Source organism: Micromys minutus, assembly GCF_963924665.1.
Source record: "Micromys minutus genome assembly, chromosome: 23".
NCBI classification, from domain to species: Eukaryota; Metazoa; Chordata; class Mammalia; order Rodentia; family Muridae; genus Micromys; species Micromys minutus.
The window spans coordinates 48994408-49021494 of NC_137958.1; the positions used below are offsets into that span (position 1 = coordinate 48994408).

Genomic DNA, 27087 nt, shown 5'->3' on the forward strand with positions numbered 1-27087 from the left:
TCTCTAGAGGAAAGTAAATTGGTTAAGTCTGAGTCGTATGGAATGTCACTCACATGGCTTTTTGCATCTGGATGAGAAATAGGTGGGAGACATAATAATCATGTTGTATCTAAACCCTTGAATATATGAGCATGGAAGCACTGTGCAACTATATGAGGCATACCAGGTAGCAACTATGTTCACAAGAACCAGTTCCTACAGAGAAATGCCCAAGTACAAACATATACACGTTGCTAAAGTGTATATTCTACCATTGTAACTGTTCCTTAATTACTTTATTAGACAAAGGAACAAATGTTGGCTTAAAAATATGAGAAATCATGTTAGAACACTGAAATTAGGGGTAGAAAATAATATTTTCAGATAAAGGGGGTTTTGATGCTTTTTCTACTAATTACTGCTTAAAACATTAATTAATGGTTGATTACAGAGATGATGTCATGTGGTAGAATTTTGATTTTTAACTATGGCTCATGATAACAAAAAATAGATCTTTGAAAAGAATAAATACAGTTTTCCATAAGACTCGGAGACATGTATATTTGCCCAGAGGATTGTTGATGTACTTGTAATTAACTCAAATAAAAATGGGGGAGACAAATACAAACCAAATTAACCCATCAAATCAATTATAGTTTAGGCATATTAAGAAGATGAATGCAGTGTAGAAACCACAATAAACTAAGGTAACAATAAAAATAAGTACGGTTCATGTCCACTGAAGCCATGCTATTTGAAACCCAATCCAAGGTTCCAAAATCCCATTAATACAATTGTTATACCCAATACACAAGTTTTTTTTTTTTTTTCATTGAAAATGTACTGGTTTAACCATGATAAAACCTTAAAGGTAATAAAGTGTTAAGATGCAATATCAGAGCTGTCTAACTTCAGAACAAAAACATTAAAGGAAAAAAAAGCATCTAAGGTAAAGGGCAGAAAAAAATCCTACATAATATCACTCATCTCTGAATTCATGGCATAGGCGATGACAATATGAAGACAATGCAGGTGAAGAATACAAATTCAGAGCTGTGGAGAGCGGGTGTGGCGGCAGTCCGAAGATGGCACTTGTGACCCAGCCAAGTCTTGTGACTAGCACCTGACTTCCTCCTGCCCCTCCCCCCAGATTAGCCACTCCCACCCTGCAAACTGCACAGGTGCACCCATAACTCAGATCAGGCCAGATGACTCGGACCTATGAACTGCAGCCATGCAACATGGACTGAGGAGGTGGGGTTGAGAGAAGGTAAAAGGGACTGCGCTTCGGGGCAGGGGGGAGAGAAGAGAAAGAGAAGGGGAGACAGAAAGATTTTCACTTGCTTGCTGTAAGGTTCCTGAATAAACTGCTTTGAGAACGCTGTGTCGTTGCTCCTTTTCTGCTGGTCGGAGACGGTCGCGACACAGAGCTTCCAAACTTGAGAAGTTGAATAATTATTCTTATTATGGCATAAATGCATAGAAAAGTTTAAATGAACACAAACACACATAGGTAAACACACACATGCATACCAACATATGCATGCCTGCACACACACACAGGAACACATGCACAACAACTATTCAAAGAAAGAAAAGTGAAAGCTCCTTGAGGTACACTACAGAGATACTAAATTACATGTGAACTGAATGACACAGACAAAGTATTTCTACCACAAAGCAGACTTAGAAGCAAGGATGTATTTACTTAGTATCTCTGAGTGTCTCATTTCTTTTGATAAACTGTATTGCCTTCAGAAACTGTATTGAACCATCACATATTCCTGACTCAGGTGACATACACTTTTATAAGACAATCAAAAAAAAAAAAAAAAAAGCAAACAACTCAACATTATTCAAGAACAGACATGACTTCGAAATAACAGCTCAAGTGATTTTCTTATTAATAAAGGGAGTTACCAAATTCTCCCTTAGAACCGACCTGGACTATTACAATTCATTCTTGTTAAGACTTCAAGAAAAATTTAGCAAATATTTGAAATGGAAAAATTTTAAATATTTAAAGAATCTTTTGTAGAAAATAAAAATTATTTAGTGTGAAAACAAAATGCAAATGAAGCAGAATGACTGTTGCTACATCTAGAAAAGATGAATTTCTCTCAATATGGAAAATTAGCCTTTTCTTGTTATAGTCTTCTATCATCCCATTTGGTGTACATTAAAAGAAAATTTTAACCACTGCATTGACCTAGGGTCTTTGTTGGCAGTGAATTTATTACTTTGAGATATCAAAGATTTCCTTTAGGTATGATCTGGAAATTCAGGGTTTATTGTCCATTCTTGATGAGACTTAGAATCTCTGTAGATATTTTTATGTGACTATGTATGTAGCATAATTGTGCATGTGTCCTTATTTACATGCATGTGCTGATATATGTGTCTGTGTGACAGCCAGAGGCTGACATCATGATCTCTTCTTCCACTCCACTCTATAGTATGCTTTGAGATAGTCTATCATAGAAGGTAGAGATTCCCAGTTTTTCCAGATTGGCTGACCATCAAGTCCCAGGCATCCTCCTGCCTCTACCTCTCCAGCACTGGGCTTTTAGATTTACACCAGCATTCCAAGATTTTTACATGCAGACTAAGGAACTGAATAAGCATTCTACCAATCAGGCCATTGCATCACCCCCATGAAAGATAATTTTTAATACTGACCTATGATCTGCACAAATTCCTCATAGCTCTCTTTCCACAATGCCACATACTTGTAAAATATTTTACTAAAGTGAGAAATCTCTCTTTAAATCTTGCCAAAGAATGATGCTTCTGGATTACTGTCTACTTAAGAATTTAATATTTTGCCTCACCGTCATCTGTACCACATCCTTGTAACTTGCATATTATATGGACCTGGTCAAGGGTATTAACAAAGAAGATCAGGACAGAGATAGACTTAACATTCTCAAATATTAAAACATTGGGATGAATTACATTCACTATAGAGACACACCTATCAAAAGGGTGTGGAAATGTTATCAGGTTTTCCAGGGTCTCCATGTATATGAAAAACTCTGTCACCATGAATAATCTCAGTAAAATATTTAAAACTTCAAGGCTATGTTCATGCTCACAGGCATCCTATGACAAAATAAACTGCCTTTCCGGGTTTTCACTTTTGTCAAACGCTGTAAGCATGTGATATGATAACTTTGATGTGATATATTCCTTGAGATTTTAGTTTGAACTCACTTTGGACAAATCTATCAACAAGCTGACAATGTTTTATACTTCTGGTGATTCTGTAACCCTTCCCTCTAGGGGGTTTGTGATGACAATGGCACTATGAGTTCTCTCTTTTATTCTGTTGAAAGGAAGTTGAAAAAAAATGTGTCTGGAAAGTCACCACAAAATCCATTAAGAAGAGGAACAAGATGAGCCTAAAAATTGACTATGTTAACTTTGTGTTAATGGGATCAAATTCTTTAAAGACAAGAAAACAGAATGTGAGGTGAAGGACAAGGAATCTACTAATAATATAGTTTGAAAAACTAAAACTGCAGTAAAAATGTGTGTAATTAATGTTGGAGGAAAGATTGCAATCAACCTTCTAAAGTGATGTACTACCACAGGGAATCTCTGCTGGATCTGTGAGTAGTAATACAAGATGGTCAAAAGGCCAAGCAAGAAATAAATATTTAAAAAATCCGTGTCTATTACTAGTGCTTTGCTGTGATTGCAGACAAGAACCTAGCATGGCTTTCCTTTGAGAAGCTCTACCAGAAGATGACTGAGATAGCTGCATATAATCACAACCAAGTATTTGACTGGTGTTGGGTTCCTTATGGAAGAGTTAGGGAAGGACTGAAGGAGCTGAAGGGGATGGCAACCTCAGAGGAAGACAATCAGTGCCACTAACTTGGATGGTTGGGAAATCCAAAAGACTAAGCCACAATCTCATCTAAACTCATCCCTTTATCTGAGGAAATAAAAGTGACATCTACCACTCTTACCTCCATAACTAACTATTCCTGATTCCTGGTAGTGTCTGGGATTGTTCAAACCAAGCTTTCACAGTGACTGTATTTGGGTGCTCACAAGCTTGATGGTACCTCTCAAAGCAATGTGTTCCTATGGCTACATCCCAGACTAAATGGACATTTTCAGCAGGATGTCCCCTGCTTCTACATTCTAAGTTATCCTGAGTACAAAAGTACAGTTTCCATGTTATCACACTGTCAGACCCAACTTGCTTCTACATTCATTACTTTCCCTCCTATTATGGCTTTATTATTATGTTCCTTTTGTTAATTTGTTCCACAAAATTATGCAGGAATCTGCATGTCTTTTTGTAAGACACTGAGAAACCATGCCCCCAGTTGATTTTAACTAGTAAGAAAATTGCCATTGGAATGACTGGGCAGAGACATAGAGGCAGACTTGATTCCTGGCAAGGGGTGTGTGTGTGTGTGTGTGTGTGTGTGTGTGTGTGTGTTATGTGTGAGAGAGAGAGGGGGGGAGAGGAGAGAGAGGGGGAGAGAGAGAGAGATCGAGAGAGAGAGAGAGAGAGAGAGAGAGAGAGAGAGAGAGAGAGAGAGAGAGAGAGAAGTATAGCCACCATGCTGGGAAAGGAGTAGCTACTACACCAGAGAAGGCAGGAGAGAGAGACAGCCAACTTGTAAGAGCTAGGGAAGGCAGCACCAGCAGAATTCATTTGCAACTTTGATGCACTCCCCTCTTTACTTCCATCTTTATGTGGATAGGAACGTGGGCATAATCTACTTTTTCTGGTTATGAAGCAGAGCTACAACATAGGAACACTGAGTTTGTAGGTAGTAACAGTAAGGGAATAGAAGTGCTTTATCCTCATTAGTTTTATGTCAAACTATATGTTAATACTGATAGCAATTTGAACACCCTTAAGTACTTTCTGTTAAATATCTGGTTGCTTTCTTTATAAAGTATAAGTCTCTCTTTTAAATAGAGTTCACATTGACATTTCAAGAAGATATTTAAAAACCATCACAATGTGGAGAAAACAAACCAGCATTCTTCATTTGTTCAGTTATTTTGATTCTTCCAAAAAGTTTCCTACAAATGTGTGTTAAGCATTAAATTTGCTACAAAGGATATGAAGACAAAGCTGTGCTCCATCCCATGTAAAGCTTAGTATCGAGTGACTAAAACATCTTCCTGCGTGGCAGATGCCCAAGTCACAACCCATCTGTTTTTGTTTCTGCCCTGACTGGCAAATGGGATGCCAATAAGCAATTTGGTGTCCTCACAGATGCAGGAAGGTGCATTTAAACATGATGGGTTTTATATCAGCCCAACTCAGTAATGCTTCAGTTAAGGCTTGAAGTGAAACTGTACAACAGCTTGGACTTTGGAGACTTTAGTCCTCAAACCAGCAAGAGTTTAAATTTGAGCTTTAATACTCATAAAGGCTACTCTAACCAAGTTCTTGGGATTCCTCTGTGGCACTGAACTCTGCCTGCTTCTTCCACATTTCAATTTTCTTAGGGCTATATTAAACTAAGACAGTTCAGCAAATCTTCGTACTTGGTGGATAAATAACCTCGATTGCATCCTTCACTTCAATTCTCCTTTACCAGATACTATAATATATTTACAGATTCTGATGATCAACATGTTCATATCTTTGAGAGACCTTCATTCCACTCACTATAAACAGTCATCACTGTATTTTATGCCATTTAGACACTGGATAAACATATTCTAGTTTATGAATTATTTCTCATTATTTAACATTATTTGCATTAAAATATTTAGTACACTGAGCCTCACTCAATTCTCATAGCAAATAACTTGAGAATTATAAATACTTCTTATTTCCATTCATCTCATCGGTTGGTACTCATCAACCTAGTATAGCCCTGCACAATAAAAATCAGGACATTCAGATATAACTTAATTTCAAAGTAACAAATATTCTATAGGTCACAACTAAGCAAAAGAATAGTTATCTTTTTATCTATTTAATTGAACATTTGTATTTTTATTTCCTATATCTGGCTACTGTAATTTAAAATTTTTTAAATGAAAGATTTGAAAATACTGATTTAATATATACTGAGTTAAGATGTGAAACAGAATGCTATATTTTAACGGCATTCCATACAATAATAGAATATTTTATTATTGAAAGTATTAATAATTGTCTTTGTATACATATTAACAATTTCTAATTAGCTTTAATATTTAAAGACATTAAGATTTCTCAGTGTTTTTTATGACATTTTATTTTAGAAGAACTATATATTTCTTCCTTTGCTGTCATATCTAGAATATATATGTGTTCAATAGTTGGACAGATGACTTGAAATGGACCAGCTATTCAAAAGTATTCTAGTTGAGAAATAGAATATGAGAAGAGAAGATCATGAAGAACAATGCAATATTGGAACCCCTTGCAAGCTGTTCTTCGGTAAGGACTTCCCAAGTCTAGAGAACATAAATACTGCTCTTTTGGGGAACTGGACTGGAATCCATTGGATCAACTGATCAGAACTTTCATGTAAAAATGAAATCAATATACAAATGCAACTGAACCAGAGATGGTTACAAATAGAAGGACAAGATGCTTTAGAATCAACGGCTGAAAGTAAGTCTTCAGTTAAAAGACCTGTCATGTGAGATGAAGTCAACCATGCATCCACACCATCCTGACTCACAGTGTGAGGGTACAGTGACAAGAATGGATCCTTTTGGTTTAACATGTGATCATGTTGAAAAGCATCAAGGCATTATAATACTCTGAAAACACAAGCATGTAAAACCACTCAAAAAATTGATTAAATTGTGAAATGTGGCATAAAAAATATTAAAAAAAAAGAAAAGAGGAGCCATGAATTTGAGAAAGAGAATATGGGGTTAGAAGGTACATGGGGGAACTTGGAGGAATAAAGGGGGGAAACAGGAAAATATTTATAATCTGATATTTTAATATTTATAGTTTTTTAAAGTATTACCCAAAATAGGCTGTGGCATATCTACTTTATTTTAAAGCATGCTCCAAAATCATCTTAAAGTGAATTTCACTATGAAGAAGGATACTTTTGTGCTGGCTGATATCAACAGGTATACTTGTTTTCCTCAAAAAATCTATTATTAATTGCTCTTAGTTACATATTACAAATGAAAAAAATTTAAGTAATACAGCTAAATATGGGCACCTGACAGGAAATACTACAATATAAAACACATGGAAAATACCTCATAAGCAAACTGAGTTATAATATGGTACTTTTTGGAGTGACAAAAGCGTCTGTATAAGTATGAAATTATGAAATAATTAATACTGAAAACTAGGCTCTACTTTATCAAACCTCATGAAAATGTCAAAACTTTACAGCCAGTTTAGTCTAGCTTTAGAGGAAGAACTCATAGTTGTAGGCGATTCACATGGTAATTTATAAGCTTAAAATGAATCTAACAAACTATTAGCATAAAAGTAGGGAAAGCAGAAACAGAAAATATCAAAGGAATTAATGTTTGGGCAGAGAACACAAAGGTTCACCAAGTGCTGTTCATCCCCACTACCAACCAATAGGACATGGATGGCTATTAGCTCTGCTTGACCCTCAAATCTGATATGTGTGCTAGATACTGTGTGTGTCACATTTGACAATGGATAGCTGATGCTTAGAGGAGTAACAACGGAAGCAGCATTTACTGGATGTCCACAAAATGATCTGTGTTAAGCGTATTCAGGAACAGAAGTCATGGATGATACTATCCTACTGGGCCTCTGGTTCCATGTTAAAAACTGAATGCAATTTACTTGTGCATGATATTACTTAAAATAACCTAGAAAAACCAACTATCACACATGGGATCAGTCTGTTGCTGGTTAGAACTCGACTTAAAATAATGAGATGGATTTAGCATTCAAAAAGGAAATTCCTATAAAACTTTCACTAATACATGTGTAAAAATATACATATATATATTATGTATTATATGGATAATATACACACATATTTGCTTATTAACATTATTCATCCAAGAAAGAGGACTCTCATATCTGCCTGTTTTATTTGAATTAAGCCTTTAAATTACCACAACTTTTTTCCTCAAGAAACTAACAGCCTTTCTCCATCCCATTACCAAAGGATTTTAAAATACTGTCTTTGTCCCAAGGCCCACAGTTGAATGATAGTAGATAAGAAAAACAAGAAATCAAATGAGAAAAAAGTAAATCAAAGGCAAGCAAGGGGACTTAACAGATTCTTGATATCAAGACTCATATTTATTAGGAGAGGTTTGCTCAGTAGACAATTTCTCTCTCCTCTGTAAGCATTGTGGACGAGCGATTCATGACACTGTTAAGTAGAAGTAGAAAGAAATGCAGAGGGGGTAAGGAGCTCACTAATGTGAAGTGAAATCAGAACCTGTCTCCAGCAAGAGATTACACCTTATGTTAACTTCTCTGGAGTCACATCCAAGTCCCCCAGCCACAGGCTCAAGTTGTTCCAGCAGAAGAAAGAAATTTGATTGAAAAAAAGGAAAGAAAGAGTGGAATGTGGTAGCGAGCAAACTAAGATGAACTAGGCAATATTTTGTCCCCTTTTCTTTTTTTCTTAAAAAACTAAAACTGGAGACCAAAAATATTGAAGAAAGTCAATGCTTGCTGTATTTTCCATAATCTTCTATAAGATATTTCAAAAATCTGAAAGAAACATAAGGTATGAGTGGAAAGCCCACAAGGCCCTTTGGAAAAATAATTCAGATTCTGGATCATACATTTGTATCACGCAAGGTTGATGTGAATGAACTTGACTGGGGTATATGAGACCAGTCATATGCCATAAGTACATTTATCTCTTAAAATGCTTTGTGCCCTCATTTGCATTCTTTACTGCACATTCACAACAATCTTCCTGGGTATTAGGTTAAAAATTAGGTCAGGCCTCAAAGTAGTTGACCATTTCTTAGGCAACTGTCAATTTTCTCTGCAATAAGAGCATTTTATAATTCCAGAAGAGATAGCCTCATTTTTATTTGAGGTGGAGAAAATAAAATTCGGAGAAGATAACTTACATGATCAAAGGCAAAGCAAGAAGACACAGACCTCCATATTCTGCCTCTTGATGCAAATATTTTCTCTATTCTTGCTTTTAAATCAGTTTCAAATACATTGACATAGACTTGGATTGAATACATTCACCACTTTCTTTTTTATCCAGTTTAACAAATACTTTTATCTGAACCTATTTACAAAGCACTTTGGCTGGCCTGTCAGGGCTGGAAGGAGTGGGAGTTGGGGAAAATAACAAAAGAATGACAATTACTGTCCCTTCCTGAAGAGTTTCTAAGGAGAGTAATGACCATAGCTGTGTTGCTGAGTCAAGACCACTTAAAAGGTCACCTGGAATCTATCAAGATTTTAATCAGACTAATTTTATTTTTGACTGCAGCTGATAACACTCTCCTTAGTTGGTTTTGGGACCCTAGCCCAGCTGAAAAGAAGAAGGCAGTTTTTTTTTTTTTTTTAATTGAACAACTTTATTTTAAAAAAAAGATAAATATGCAGATTTTAAGCATTTTTGCATAAAAGTATCCGAATATATTTTTGTCAGTACTTGATTTTTTTAAAGACTTGATAGTATGCATTAAAATCTTACTAGTTACAATGAGCATAAAGTACATGTAGAACAGGATGTAACCTGGAAATAGTCAAAGTTTTCTTGGTGTATGAAGATTAAGCAAAATGGTTTTTCATTTTCATTTTTTTTTTTTGTGGCCTTTGTTTTTTCTTGAACTTCATTTAGTCTGTAAGTTGTTTCTGGGGTGTTCAGAGCTTTCTGGGGTTAGTATCCCATTATCAATGACTGCATATTATGTCTGTTTTTTTGTGACTGGGTTACCTTACTCAGGATGATATTCTCTAGATGCATCCATTTTCTTAAGAATTTCATAAGGTCATTGTTTCTGATAGCTGAGTAGTACTCCATTGTGTAAATATACCACAATTTTTGTATCTATTCATCTACTGAAGGACATCTGGGTTCTTCCCAGATTCTAGCTATTATATATAAGGCTGCTATGAACATTGTGGTGCATGTGTCTTTGTTGTATGTTGGAGCTTCTCTGGGGTATATGCCCAGAAGTGGAATAACTGGATTTTCAGGTTGTACTATGTCCAATTTTCTGAGGAATCACCTGACTGATTTCTAGAGTGGTTATACCAGTTTACAACCCCACCAACAGTGGAGAAGTGTTCCTCTTTCTCCACATCCTCACCAGCATCTGCTGTCATCTGAATTTTTGATCTTAGCCATTCTGGTTGGTGTGAGGTGTAATTTCAGGGCTGTTTTGATTTGCATTTTCCTGATGGCTAAGGATGTCGAGCAGTTCCTTAGATGATTCTCAGCCATTTGATATTCCTCAATTGAGAACTTCTTGTTTAGCTCTGTACCCCATTTTTTAATAAAGTTGTTTGACTCTCTGGTGTCTAACTTCTTGAGTTCTTTGTATACCTTGGATATTAGGCCTCTATCAGATGTGGGGTTGGCAAAGATCTTTTCCCACTCTGTTGGCTGCTGTTTTGTTTTCTTGACAATGTCCTTAGCCTTACAGAAACTTTGCAATCTCATTAAGTCCCATTTGTCAATCTTTGACCTTAGAGCACAAGCCATTGGTGTTCTGTTCAAGAAATTTTTTCCTGTGCCTATGTTTTCTAAGGTTTTCACTACTTTCTCATCTAACAGTTTCAGTGTACCTGGTTTAATGTGGAGATCTTTGATCTACTTGCACTTGAGCTTTGTACAAGGAGATAAGAAAGGGTCTATTTTCATTCTTCTGCATGCTGTGTGCCAGTGGACCAACACCATTTGTTGAAGAGGCTGTCCTTTTCCCATTGAATGTTTACAGCTCCTTTGTCAAAAATCGGGTGACCATATATGTGAGGGCTCATTTCTGGATTGAGAAGGCAGGTTTTAAAAGCAAAAGGCTAAACCTGTTTCTGAGGGATGTGCAGGTAAGAAGCTCTCCAGTTTCCTGGCATTCCTGGGAATCCTGGTATTGAGGTATTGTCTTAACAGCTTCTGGTTGCTTATCAGGCTGGCTCAGACCTCTAAGATAGAGTCCTCAGCTATTAGGCATGAATAAGCAAAACACAATTTCAGAAATGTAATGTTTTAGAAATCCAGAGAACATACATGTTGAAGAATGTTTAATGTTTGAAGAAAAATATTTTTCAATTTGGTTAAAAAATATAATTTCAATAAAATTAAAAATAATCTTGGGTAGACAAAATTTAGAATCTTTAAGTTTTAACTATGGAGTAGACAATAATTTTGGTTTATTTCTGTTAATAAATTATATAATTTTAGTTTTACTTGTAGGATTACTGATAACACAGATAAGAATTTCTAGTGTGCAACTAATTCTGTGATAAAGCATTTTAATCCAGATTTTCTACTGGTGATATTTAACTTCATGAACTCAGCCCACATCTGGCTCAAACAATGCTACCTGTATTCAACAGGTAAAGGTGTTAAATAAAATGTGGTTGAATGAGAAAAGCTATGAAGAAATGACAAAGCATTAGTATTATAAAATTTCTCCAAGAAATAAATCAAAGAAACACTGCCAAATAGTGTGATAGTCTGAATAAGATTGGGTCACATAGGTTAATATATTCAAATGTTAGAAGGCATGGTCTTGATGGGGAAGTTGTTTCATTGGGGTAGGGCTGTGAGGTTTCCAACTCACTGTTTTCCTGACTCATGTTTATGGGTCAGATGTAATTTCTAAGCTACCACTCTAGGGCCATGCTTTCCTACCTCCTGCCATGATGCTCACAAACTCATCCCCTCTGAAATGATAAGCCCTAATAACTCTTCCTTCTATACTTTGCCTTGGTCAGATTGTCACTTCACAACACTAAAAAAGAAACTAAGGCAAATAATAAACCAACTAAATTGGCATGTGTGCCCTCTAGGTAACACAGACATGGAGTTGACCTTGGTAGTAATGGAGAGAATATGAGTACAGTTCACATGCAGGGAAAAACTACAATTACATAATTTATTAACAGAAATAAAGCAGAATTAAAAGAGAAGACAAAATAAGCTGCCAAGTACAATGCTCTGAACAGCACATTCAGTGTTTCTGGAAAAGAAGTAATAAGATAGAAATCAAACACAGTGGAGAAATATATAAAGTCATAGCTAAAAATCCCCAAGCTCTTGGACAGAGTAAGTTTAACCACAGATCCACCTCCAATACAAGTTCAAAAATTTGTAACTTTTCTGCAAAATTCACTATAGTTAGTTAGAGTGTCTTTGAGGTTTTTCTCTCTTAGACATGAATGGAAATGGCTTTAAATATAAAAAATTTAATCTCATTTGGGGCATTTAAAAGGAATCTGGTTAAGTAGTGACTATTTGAAATACAATGGATTTTGTGTTTTCTATAGCCTAATTTCACAATTTGGGTTGGAGGCTTGCTTTTAGATTTCACTGTTGTTTTGTTCCAGATCCTTTCTTTGAACATGGAAAGGACAGAACTCAGGAACACAGAGCAGCAGGCTTGGGCAAGTCTGCTTAGCAGAGGCTATGCTAATGATGAACACTTCAATGGAAGGATACTGGGAGAGAGGCCAAAATCAGGGGCAAGTTGAACAGAAGGAAGATGAGATAAGAAGACAAAGAAACAAGAAGACTCAAAGCAGCATGGTCTCCCAGAATTTATATAACAGGAAGATATAAAACCCAGGGTGCCAGACAAATGTATGCATGTGCTTGTATAAAAATGATAATTAATAAGCAAAGTATATAACTGAGTATTAAGGCACATTTTTCTTATGTGCTCTGTAGTTATGTAGTGCTGACTACCATTACTCATAGCTGCTTCTCTTGCTACTATATGGACAACACATTTGCATTCTGAATGTACTTATTTTATGCTTTGTTTTTGTTGGTTCTTAATAATAATTAGCCAATATCACCAAGTGCTTAGTAAAGGATACTTGTTTGACTATTCTAACCAATGTTAATTGGTTAAAGTGTTTATTTAAAGAAAGAGCAGAGCTATGGTGATAACTTTCTTACTGATGCAATAAATACTTTTGATGACAGGCTTACAGTTTCCAATACTATTTTCAATTCAAAGGAGATGAAAACTTTAGAGAGAAAACAACTGGCAAGGGTAATTAATCTCTAACAGTTAAAATTTCTTGAGAGTCTGAAATCTACTGAAGCTCTATGTGTGTGGGAATGCATGAGAGATTATATACACATATACAAGTGTGTGGTGATAAATAATTACAAATTTTAAATTACAAAGTTGTTTGGTAAACATTAGTAATGAATTAGGTTGCACTGGGTCCCACCCCATAGATGATGAGTGACAGACAAGTAAAAACTGCCATGAGAGAAATAATTAGCATTCCCCAGAAATGAGCAACCCAAATGATTATGTAACCCCAAAGGGTTAGTGTCTTAGGGTTTTACTGACACTATGACCAAGGCCCGTGTCATAAAGGACAGCAATTAAGTGGGCTGCCTCATAGGTTTAGATGTGCAGTTCATTATCATCAAGATGGGAGAGTGGTAGATTTAGGTAAGCATGGTACAGGCAAAGCTGAGAGTTATACATCTTCATCTGAAGGCTGGTAGTAGAAGATTGGCTTCCAGACAGCTAGGATGAAGGTGTTACACCCACGCCCACAGGGGCACACTTACTCTAACAAGGCCACACCTTCTAATAGTGCTGCTTCCTGGGCCAAGCATATGCAAACCACATAGGTATTCACATAAGCATTGTTAAGATTCAACAAGTTATATTCATGTGCTTATTTACACACATACACATGTAAATATGTAACAATAGTTAAAGAATAAGAGGCTATGAATGAAAAGGAATAGGAGTGGCAAGGTAGGCTTTGAAAGGGAGGATTAAAGAGGTAATCATGTTTTAATTAAATAAAATAATAGAAACCTAATTTATTTAAAGCCAATAAAGATGTAAACCTATAATTAGTTGGTTTTACTTACTGGTTTAGAACTAACCTGTTCACAGAGTTCAGGACTCTGCCAAAAGGCAATTTTTTTTAGATTATGTTGACATTATTTATGCAACTCTTAAAATGTAATTTTAAAAATATGATAAGAAAGATTTATATACAAGATGGCAAAATTTTATAAAAATAAAAACACTGGAAAGAAAAGCAAATTGAATAAATTTGGCAAAAGAAATAGAGAAAGTCAAGGTGACCTTATTTAGTATTCAAGTTTTTAAAATAAAACCAATAGTATTTATTTACATGTGATAATAATTTAACTGTCTCTTACTGTAAATAAGATTTTTAATAGAACATATGATAATCACAGTTTCTTCTCACCATCTCCTTCTAGATCATCCCTACCTATTCACCCATCCAACTCCATGGCTTCATTATTTTTCTTTTTAGAAATAAACAGACAAATAAAAGTAACAAATAGCCAGTTTCAAAAAAAAGCACAAGAAACATAAACAATTGCACACACACACACACACACACACACACACACACACACACACACACCCTAAACCCATATTAAAAAAACAAACCAAACCAAAACAAACAAAAAACCCAACCCCCCAAACAAAAACACTACAACCTCAATATACAATCAAAGAACTAAAAAGATAAGAGGTAAGAAAACAAAGCAATATAAAGGAAAAATAATCTACAAAAATATCACTGAATTAATTTTCTATTAGCCATCTACTTACCGCCTTGGAGTCTACACTTAAATGTGGTGTGTTACCCAGTGAGACACCACAGGAGAAAAGTTTTCTATTGCAATCAATTGTCTTTTTGAGATGGCTTCTTTGTTATGGGTGTAAACTTGAGTACCAGTCCCATTCTTAGCTCTGGAACCTAGTCTGGCTTGAGCCTACACAGGGCCAGTATTTCAACTATTACAGTGATTTTCAAGAACAAGTAAGGTGGCTTGGGAGATAAGAGCACTTGCTATCAAGTCTGTAGACCTGAGTTCAAGCCCTGAAATCTTCATGATAGAAAGAGAACCACCTCATGTGAGTTGTTTTCTGACCTCTACATAACCCCCAGCACAAACAGTAAGTAAATTTAAAGATAGGTTAACATTTGTTTCATTATTTAGTAGTTTTGTTTATTCAAAATCACAATCCAAATGATATTCTTCATGAAGTGTATCGTGGCTTTTATTCATGAAAACTGTTTTTACCTGGTTTCTATGTTATAATCTCAAATATGCCTCTCCATTCTTGGCTAGATGCAGTAGTCAGAAATTGAAAAGAACTGCTTCCCAGCATAATAATAAGAAAAAATTTTAAAGAACTTGAGATGGAGTTCAAAAGTAGCATTTGCCCACCATAAGTGAGGCTTTCGGTTCTATCACCCTGCAAATGAATCTTTTTCTTTATCTTAGCCAAGACCAAAGGAAACCTCAGCTCCTTCGGAAGCAGAACTAGATATAACACTTGCTTCTGCCCCAGATAAGCTTCACTATGGCATGTGCAGGAACAGCCTGTGCACTGGAAGCACCTGGCCCTGCTTAGTCTTTTGTTCCCAATTCAATCTGAAATGTGTCCAAACATATCTCTGCCTGCATTTCTTCAACAAATGTATGTTTCTTTTTCTTTTCCTTGTGAGTTATAATTCATACAATTCATCAGGGGTGAGGAAATCTTACATGTACTTACACTGAGACTATCTCCATGCTCTGAGTGATTTATATATACTCAAACCCCTCACAAATAACATACAAACTTGGCAGAACTTCTTCCTTGGTATGACTCTGAATCATGGGCTACCTTTCTCTTAAAAGTAATCATGTAACTTATTGTCCACACTGGGAAACACCTTTGCAAAGTAAATGGTGTACTATTGGCAGGGTAAATGGGACAATATAGTTATCCAGCCCTCTTGTGACTATTCCAAACTCAGGATAGCTTCTCACTTACAGATTTTGCAAGCAGTATCAGCTTTTTCCTTTCCTGAATATTTAACTTCAGTATTGGCACTGTCCAGGAGGCAATCTCCATCTATTGTTCCCACCTTGTCCCACATGTACTTTAATTCAGCCTTTTGTTCATGAGGCTTGCTTAATTTCTCTAAAGGACATACTACTTTTTTCCCTCTGGCATCTCTGGCCTCACAATTTCTATTATTCACTCTGCATTGTAGAATGTACCTGCCTGCTTCATGTTTACTGCTCTTGACACTATAAACCATAAAAACAGCTTCTTAATCATTTCTTCATTTTCTTAAAACCAAGTAACAGAGCAAAGGTATGTGCACATGCAAAATATTTAACAATTATCTGTAACAGAGTGTAGTCACCAGTTGCCAGTTACCATAGCTCAACATCCTTTGTGCATACATGTATCTGTAATGTTTCCTAAAGTCTAGTAAACATCGTGTCCTATTATGAGATTGCATTTTCATGTTGCTTTAGAAGATTATTGAATCTTCATTTAGTTCCTACTGCATATAGTTATTGTACCACAATGATTAAGCAATTATTCAAACAAATGAAAACTTCCCATTACCCATCTGTCATCACTCTATGAAAATGATAATCTTGAATAATCTTTTATTTCTCAATTTTTGGTTTTGCAGATAGTACAATTAGGTACTTGATGCTATCTATTGTCCATTAACAGATAAAATGGGTCATAGCATGTACTGTTCTCTAGTATTTCTCTTACAGATCTTCTTTGCTTAGTCTTTGTCCATTTTGCATCATTTTAGGTTTGTTTTTAAAGCAAGGTCTTACTATGTAGTTCTGGCTTCTCTACAACTCACTGTATAATCTAGGCTGGCTTGGGACTTACTGAGATCTGCTTGACTCTGTTTCCCGAGTGCTGGGATTAAAGGTGTTTATCACCACACACAGTAAGACTACTTCAATTTTAGGTTATACAACAGTATTTGGAACACAGAGTTAATGATGTTTAACTTCATACAAGTAAGTGCATTTCTATTCTGTTTTGTCTTCAGGTTCCTTTTAACAATGTAAGAATATTACCAACTGTGATTACATTTAATTACTGCTAAATATTATTTACTTGAGGCTTATCCAAAAAGTGTAATTAGATCTCCAGACAAAAAGTAAGCATAACTATCAAAATTCTGCCATTTTAGCCAGGACTACTAGCACATCTGTGAAATCACAGACATTTGATGAGAGGCAAAAGAATATTTACCTAGAATATTTAATTCTGTTTCTCATGTCTAGGATTTTTCTTGTTCTATGTTGGGTATATGGTACCTAGACATATGTGTAAATATCCTTTATTGTCTTGGATCTGTCTGAGAAGACTGAGTCTTAAAATTCAAATATATTCTAAACTATTTCTAGAAATTTCCTCCTTTGACATTGGTTTTCTTTTTCATTTTCCTTACAGTCCTGCATAATTGTACTATTGGTTTTCCTCAATCTCAATAAGCCATGACTTTTGATGTATAATTATGGTTACAGGCCAGGCTAATTGAGAAAGATGACCAGTTGAGGTGTTTTTCTTTGCTTAGGATGGATAGATATGAACTTGACCATTTTTCCAGACTGTGATGGACTGTGATGGTTTGTATATGTCCTGAACAGCAATATCTAAAAGCTGAATAAACCCTTTCCTCCCCAACTGGCTTTTGGTCATAGTGTTTCATCATAGCAGTAGAAATCCTAAGATACTATCTTTCTTCTCTGTCTCTGTCTCTGTCCCTCTCTGTCTCTCTGTGTCTCTGTCTGTGTCTCTGTCTGTCTGTCTCTCTCCAAGTGTGTGTGTGTGTGTGTGTGTGTGTGTGTGTGTGTGTGTGTGTATAATTCTTTTTTTTAATTGAACAACTTTATTTTAAAAAACAATGATAAATGTACAGATTTTACATTTTTGCATAAAAGTATGTGAATACATTTTTGTCAGTACTTCTTTTTTTAAAGGTTTGATAGTGTGCATTAAAATCTTACTAGTTACAATGAGCATAAAGTACATGTAAAACAAGATGTAACCTGGAATTAGTCAAAGTTTTCTTGGTGTGTAAAAATTAAGCATAATGGTTTTTCATTTTCTTTTCTTTTCTTTTTTTTGGCCTTTGTTTTTTTCTTGAACTTCATATAGTCTGTGAGTTGTTTTTGAGGAGTTCAGAGTTTTCTGGGGTTAGTCTCCAAAATACAACAAAGACACACGCACCACAATGTTCATTGCATCTCTATTTATAATAGCCAGAAGCTGGAAAGAACCCAGATGTCCTTCAGTAGATGAATGGATACAAAAATTGTGGTACATTTACACAGTGGAGAGCTACTCAGCTATCAGAAACAATGACTTTATGAAATTCTTAAGAAAATGGATGCATCTAGAGAATATCATCCTGAGTGAGATAACCCAGTCACAAAAGAACAAACATAATATGCAGTCACTGATAATTGGATATATATATATATATATATATATATATATATATATATATATATATATATATATATAATTCTAATGATGGTTTCTTTTTTGTTTTTTGCTATAACACTGTTGTAAAAGCACTGTACTCCTTGATGTCTGGTGGCAGGGTCATAACCATTGTCTGGTTTTCTAAATTTTATGAGCCCCATTAGGAAAGACAAAATATCTTTAAGAGATTTCTGCCACCCTATCAGCCTTTTACTATCACTAAAGATTGATTTTTTTTTCTGACTACAAGTTAGTGATTTTAAATACACGATTTGTCTTTTTGGAACAATTATGTGAGTTTGTTTATATCTATGGAATGCTTTAGTAATTCTATTTTCTTTTTCAGGGTTTCTGTTCCTGCATAAAACATCATAAGAAGCAGTTGGAGAGGAAAGGGTTAATTCAGCTTATGCTTCCACACTGCTGTTCATCACCAAAGGAAGTCAGGGCTGGGACTCAATCAGGTCAGGAAGCAGGAGCTGATGCAGAGGCCATGAAGGAATGTTATTTACTGGCTTGCTTCCCCTGGCTTGCTCAGCTTGTTTTTTTATAGAACCCATGACAACTAGACCAGGGATGGCACCACCCACAAGGGGCCCTCCAACCTTGATCACTAATTAAGAAAATGTCTTGCAGCTGGATCTCAAGGAGGCATTTCCTCAAATGAAGTTCCTTTCTCTGTGATAATGCCAGCTTGAGACTCAAAACCAGACAGTATATCTATATTTCCTTATACTGCCTTTCCATAAGAAAAATGAAAAAAAAGTTTGTCCAATATTTAGGAGAATTCAGAAGTATGAGCAAATTATATAATTACAAATGTAAAGAAAGAAACCAGACAGAGAAGTTAAATGCTGTTTTCCACTGAAAGCACTCATGACACATTTTAAAGAATTCTTGGTCTTTATGGTTCTGCTCTAAATGCTCTTTGTAAACTGTGAAGATGATTATATAAAAATGTTTGAAAAACACTTACACAGATGACTCGCCTATCTTTACTTTGTTTCTTACTTCTTGTAATTTCAGAGAGAGTTGCATGGTTCAACAAATTTCCTGTCCTAGACTCTACTCTCAGACAGTATGAAGATATATGAGAAAACTGTTCCTCTTGCTGTTTTCTTGGTTACAAATTCAGCATTACTAATGGAAGGCTATAGAATGCATAGGTACTTGCTTCCTCATCTCAGCCATAACCCCTCACCATCTTCCTTGCCCTTGAGTCTGGCATCTTGCTGTTCTGGCAGGCATCAAGAATGCATGGGCTGAGAGCCAAGTGATCCCTACAAGGATGCCCAGAGAGGCAGACAGACATTGGTTCAATAATTAGCACAATGCCAGACATGATACTCAATAAGGATCTGCTGAATTAATAGATGTGTGTGTTGCCTGGCTGTTGTAAATTCTTCAAGTTGATAACCTGGGCTAATTGGTTGAGCATTATAAAAGAAAATGAAGGAGCTATCAGCTTTTTCTCCTTCCAAGTCAATAAACTTGTTTAAAGACTTATTTCAGAGATAGAATGTTTAGTTCATTTTTAATATTCATGCCGATAGCTTTAACAATGTTAGAAATACTCTCATGCATTTTATCTATTATCGTGAATAACAAAAGATACTTTGAAAGAAAAACAGACAGTAAATTTTAAGGTAACTTTTAGGATAGCACATAATTCTATTATATAAAGTAGCTCAGTGGCAAAGACTATTTATGATCCAATAGCTCTTGCTGCAGTGACAGTCTAAATTCTACAACCCAGAGACTAAATGATACATCTCTATAACATTTTGAAAATCCTAAAAGGTATTACTTATTATTGAGTGCTTCAAACTGTCTCACATTTAATCATATCATAAATACAAAATAAATTCTAGTTAGCATATTTTGTATTTGTTTTACAGTTTGTTATGAAAACATACTTTCATTCTACAAAGCTAAGAAAAAAAAAAAAAAAACAACAGAAATTGGCTAACAACATTTAACCATGTCTCTACAGGCATGGATATGTCCATACTTATAAAAGTAAATATAACTCAAGATTTTAAAGTAGATATACACCTCTCACAGACTCAACACCACAGCAAACATTTCTATCTTCATTTTACCTTCAAATCTTTATCTATTGCTGCTCTTTATGAGACAGTTACAAACATTGTGCCTCACTGTTGAAGGGGAAAATATTTTATTTTTAAAACTTATTCTTTAAGAATCTTATGTATGTATACAATGAGTTATGGTAATGTCTATGATGTCATTTCTTTCTCTCATTCTTCCCTAGGTCCTTCACCCAATAAATGTCTTTACTAATTTGTATTCTTTTCTTCTTAAAAAACAAATGAAACAACAATAATTCATTTCATGCTGTGCATAGGTAAATGGATGTTGGGGTTCCCACTGGAGCATAGACAGCATATGAGTACCACATCCCCCAGAAAAGAATACTTCTCCTTCCCTAGCAGCCGTCAACTGACAATAAATAGCTCCCCAGTTATGGTAGTATATCATGAGTTTTTCTCTGGAAGAGAACACTTTAATAATTTTAAAATCCCACAAAGAACTCAAATTTGTAACACTGTGATGTTGTTAAATACCTTGATACAGGATGATGATCTTATCTAAGATCGAAGCACTGAATACTTAAAAAAGAAAAAAAAAGAAAAGAAAATTTCCCAATATATTCACAATTGCATTTAACCTTCCTATCAGTAAATGACATTATATGAAAAATAATAATTCTGTTTTCTGTAAAAAAAAAAGAGAAAGAATAACAATTTAGACCAGACAGAAAATATCCTCTCAGGTACTTATTTCTCACCAGAAGCAAAATAGACATATTGTGATGGTTTTCTATAGGTAACAAAATAGACAAGCAAAGGTTTCGACACTAGTGAATATCACAGCTGCTTACATAGTTGATCCCAGTAATGTGTGTATTTACACACTTTCAAATTCCGAAGATATATTATTTCTTAGACTAAACCAACAAATCAAATTAAACATTAGTCTTTGTGATATTTATTTTCTAACTCATACATTCTTTTCTCAGTTACATCTATAAGTTTAAATCTAATATATGTCTATTTTTCTGTGCTGAAGTACATCCTTTCCTACTAAGGGCCCAGCCATAACTGTCTTACTTCCCTCTTCACACTTGACCCCACATCAAATGTCTTGTGGCCGCCAAGAAGCCAGGATATCAGGATAATGTTGGGGATCACCAATTCATGGCAAGTCCATGCTATTCATCAGAATTTTCTAAAGTTATTTTTTGTTCCCCTTCCAAACATAGTTGAAGACCACATTGACCCAGTGATGGCTGGGTGATGAACACAATAAGCTCACTCTCCCACACAAAGGACTTTTTAATCCGACTTGGTTGAGATTTTAAGTTATACGGAACCTCATCTAAATCTTTATAGCCCCCAAAATATAATTTCCAATGGCAGTTGATGTTTTTCTAATGAGGGAAGGTGGGCAGATGTTTAAGTCCTCTCTGAGAGATCTGTCTTACATACATGTTAAGGCTGAAGGACTATCTGTATGAAAGTTTTACATCATCTACAGGTTTTCTATACCACTTCCCAACTTGGGAACTCAGAGTTGACCTTGGTGATCAGCCTTGTCATCTGTAGAACTGAATGTATCTACATCAGCAAACAGCAGAGTTCATACAAAGACTTTCTTTACTACCAACGTTTTATGTGTGAAAGTGTGAACTGGAAATTCATGACAAAGGAAATTGCTTCAAAGGGTCCCATTGATCTTCATGTACAAACATAAGAAACCTTTTATAATTGGCCATGGCTATGTTAATTATTACACATCATAATCATGTATAAATGTAAAATTATTAAGAATTGGCCTGGGAAGATGTGGTATGTGGTTTATAGCATGTTAACACATTCCAGTGTGTTTTGGGTTTGGCTGCATCACTATAAATCCTGCATCTGTGTTTCAAATCATAACTGTCAATGAATGGCTTTTTCCCAGAATTTCCACAGAACAGAAAAGATGCCATTTGCTTTGCAGTTGGATCTCTCTGGGACAGCTCACCCCTGTGAGCCCATCTGCCCTTTCTTCTTGTCTTTTAATTAATATTTGGAAAACAATGGTGACATTGTACATAACAGGGCTGGGGTAAGAGACCCAGAAAATAATATGAAGTCTGTCAATCCTCAGCCCTGCCAAAGAGCAATGTATTACTCGGAGGAGGGACGGCAGAACTCATTCATAGGCCATGCATACTCAGTCAATGAGACCATCACAAAAACACACACTCTAGCTCGCTCACACACACACACACACACACTCACACACACACACTCACATGCACACACACTCACATACACACATTCAGGTACATACTCACACACACTCTCACACACAAATACACACACACACACACACACTCACACACACACACTCACATGCACACACACTCACATTCACACATTCAGGTACACACTCACACACACTCAAACACACATATACACACACACTCACACACACATTCACATACACACACACTCACACACACACATTCACATACACACACACATACACACACACACTCACACACACACTCACATACACACACACTCACACACACATTCAGGTACACACTCATAGACACACACTTACATACACACACACACTCACATATACACACACTCACACACACACAAATAATATATACTGAAGTATCTTCAAAGATTAGAAATGAAGTATCAGTAGTTAAAATAATTCTCAAATAAGAAGTTAAATTGAAATAAATCTATGGGAAAGTTGTCAAACATTTTCTGCTGCTTACCTTTTCTGCTGATTGGGCTGTACCAAAAAAGATGGGGATGAAAGCTAACCAAATGATGCACGTGGTGTACATGGTAAATCCAATAGGTTTGGCTTCATTGAACGTCTCTGGGACCCCTCTGGTTTTAATGGCATAAACAGTACACGTGACCATCAGGAGGATACTGTATCCCAGTGAACAAATGAGTGACAGATCAGAAATGTCACACTTGAGCACTCCCCTGGCGTTCTCAGGATCCAGTGTTCTCTGTTCTCCATAGTCAATGATGGTGTGGGGGGGATCCGCGACAAACCACATAAACACCCCTAGGAGTTGGACAGAGATGAGGCTGAAGGTGATCACCAGCTGGGATGCTGGGCTGATAAACTTCGGTGCTGTGACGGATTTCTTCCCTTGCTCGAATATTCGGTGGATGCGGTTTGTTTTGGTCAAAAGCGCTGCATAGCTGAAACACATACCAAGTCCCAGGAAGATTCGTCGGAAGGAGCAGATGATTGTGTCAGGTGCCGCAATCATCAAAAAGGTGATTGAGTAACACAGAAAAATCCCCGTTAGGAGCACATAGCTAAGTTCCCGCCCAGAAGCTCTCACAATAGGTGTGTCATTATAGCGGACAAAGGTCACAATCACAAAGGTGGTGGCAATGATTCCCAATATTGCTATGAACACGGGTACCACGGCCCAGGGCGAATGCCACTCCAACTTGATGATGGGGATCCTCTGGCAGCCTGTGCGGTTGATGTTTGGTCTCTGATCCAAAGGGCAGAGTTCACAGGACAGTTCATCCACCTGGTAGTTATAACCCTCACAGCGTTCACAGTGCCAGCAGCAAGGGACCCCTTTCACGGTTTTCTTCCTTTCCCCCGGCTTGCACGGCAGGCTGCAGACAGATGCTGGGTGTGTGTGCTCTCTATTAGCCCACTGCATGTCTTCCACCTGTGGACATAAAAAATTAATGAGCCTTCTATTTTCCCCCATTTATAATATCTTAATCCTAGCCACAGGTTTGTAATAAATCACTGAATGTTGACAGTACAAATACAGTTTACCATAATAAGAGTCCCATTTCTTTCCCTGATATTGACTTTATAAAAGTGTTAAATGATTGGGGACAATCAATCATTTGAATCATAAACTAGATGGTATCATTACTTTCTACTTACCTCTTCATGGCTGACCACTATGATATTAAAGAAAGATTTACTGGCCCAAACAGTTTTAATACGAAAGCTTTAAAACTTAAATAAGAGAGATAAGAACAGAAATCAAACAAAAATATCCCCATTAAAAAGATATTTTAAATCTAATCACAAATATAAATGTCAAAATATTTCAAATACTGGATTAAGACACTTAAGAATATCAACAATAATAATTCCTGTCTTTCTGAATTGGTTAGGGGAATTCAGAGGCCACTGTGTTGATCTTCAAAGAAAATGACAGCAGTGAATCTTTGACCTCTCCTTTGCTTATGGATATAACAATATTTGCACGTTAGGCATGCACTGAAATATATATATACTGGATAAAGGAGTTAAAGTAATGTTTGCTATTGAAAACTTTTAATCATAAAGGTAGCAAGAAGCAATGAATTTGGAGGATATGAAGTGGGACTAGAAAAGGCATCACACAGAGGTGTGAAAACAAGAGGCAAAGGTGAGTGTGTTGGGATGGAAGCTTTGAAGGAGCGCATAGAAACATAGACTTTAGTTCACCAAGGCCAACTTCATTGACAGTCCACAAGAAGAACATTATACCCCAGAGTTGTCATCTTCTCAGATGGTCCTCCACACCCTCTCCCCCCAGAATCTGAGCACACACATGCTTCTTTCTCACGCTGAAAAAGTGGCCTATTTAAACAATGCTGTGTTCAAGGGATCGTAGTCATGGCTCCTTGAAGCTCAGCCATAAAAGTCGCCTGCAGCCTCTGCTTTGTCTTCTCTGTGTCATTCATGCTGAGGGAGGCACAGGGTTCTGAAAGTTCTCAAGCAGCTGGAGGTAAAGTTTGCAGGTCTTTGCAGCTACGTGAAGCAGTTTGCCATGTTCTAGAAAGTAGTTGTTTGGCTTCAGTCAAGCTTTCAGTTTACTTCACCCCTTGCTTGCATCTTGATTTGTGGAAATCATTAAACTTGAACACGCCAGATAAGCTCATTCTGAAGTTATATAAGGCAATAAACTCTTATTGTTTCTATATTTTTGGATGTATATATATATATATATATATATATATATATATATATATATATATTACGTATATGTGTGTGTTTAATATGTGTTGAACACATAATATAACATATATATGTATATGTGTATGATATGTGTTGAACAAATAATATAACACACAAATATAATGCATGTTGAACATATTTACTCCTATTGCTCTTTCTTCCCCCTCTCCCTCTGATCCTCTTCTTCTTTCCAACTATTCCATCTTCTACTTCAAAGCTTTTGTTTGTTTAGAAAATCCTTTAAGTTTAGTTATAATTACTTAGTGATGAGCCTATAAATTTTGGAGTTATTTTTACACAGCAATAAAAAAACTAATGCAGCTCAAATTAAATTTGCTCAGTCTGTGGCCACCAGAATTCCAACATCAGCCTGGTAATGCATAGCGAGTGTCAACCCAATAGCAGCAATCCTGTGTCTTAAAGTCACCAAGTATGCAGTTTCAGCCTAACCCCCTGTGGCTTTTAAGGTTGCCTTCCTTTAAGGGCCAGGTGATTGAGGCCATTATTATCCAAAATGAATTAGAATAATTTTCTTCATTAAATATTGTTTGAACACTTGAGATTAGGAATTGCAGTCCCTAGACCCCAAGCCCAGCACTGGGGATACATGATGTACTCAAGGTAAAGAATTTAAATGTGTTTAGTTCAAGCATCCTTTCTTCAGAAAGGTGAAGGTTCTGCAAGTGTCACAAGGCCACAGTTAGCTATCATAGCTATCCAGTCTGCTTCCCATGAAGTAAGACTAACACTTTCACAGCTCTATTGAGTTTCTATTTAGTTTTAACAATGTAAAAGAGATATTTTTTTCTTGAAGGGTTTCAATAAGACACAAAGATCTTGATTTAAAATCATATAGTAAGAACCTTCTAAAAATATTAAAAATAAAATATTCCATTTAGTGGCTAAAATATTAATTTTGGACCATCATGGACATTTTAAAGACAATTATTACAACTATGAATTGAAATATGTCTATGAATTCTAGACATTTATCATAGTATAATTCAAAAAATAAACTAAAGTTAATGAAAGAGTATAAGAAACATTAAACTTTACTATTAATAGGGAATAAATGGTCATCTATCACTACATGTTTGCTAGTTTAGCTGTCAACACACTTTGATTTATTTCAAAGAACAAATGATGTGCTCAAAAAATTTTGGCAGATATCAGCACTACAATGTCACTTAGGTTGAAAACATTGATTTCTAAGCTTTATATGGAATGAACCAATGAAAAATATTTTCTGTAAGTGATCAATAAAAGTATAAGGTTATTGGCTATAGCAAGGCATAATGGATCCTAACTGCAACCCAAATACTCAAAAATGTAGAAAATGAACAATTTTCTAGAAAGATACCAGGTACCAAAGTTAAATCAGGATCAGATAAACCATCTAAACAGCCCCATAACCCCTAAAGAAATAGGGGAATCAAAAACTTCCCAACCAACAAAAGCCATGGTCCAGATGAGTTTAGTGCAGAATTCTATCAGGCATTCATAGAAGACCTAATACCAATACTCTCCAAACTATTCCACAAAATAGAAACAGAGGGAACACTACCAAACTCATCTTCAAAGCCACAATTACCCTCATTCCTAAACCACACAAAGACCCTACAAAGAAAGAGAACTTCAGACCAACTTTTCTCATGAACATCAATACAA

At 35.9% G+C, this 27087-nt stretch overlaps 1 protein-coding gene across 1 annotated transcript in view; it reads right to left on the reverse strand.

Annotated features, from left to right (window-relative positions):
• The window catches only part of GRM8 (glutamate metabotropic receptor 8), a gene marked incomplete at its 5' end in the record, with an annotated part of 794384 nt that overhangs the window by 54098 nt on the left and 713199 nt on the right, over positions 1–27087 (reverse strand). The window contains one exon of the mRNA XM_080936530.1: positions 23192–24127. Within this exon, the coding sequence (XP_080792656.1) occupies positions 23192–24127 (936 nt within the window). The remainder of the gene's footprint in view (positions 1–23191; positions 24128–27087) is intronic.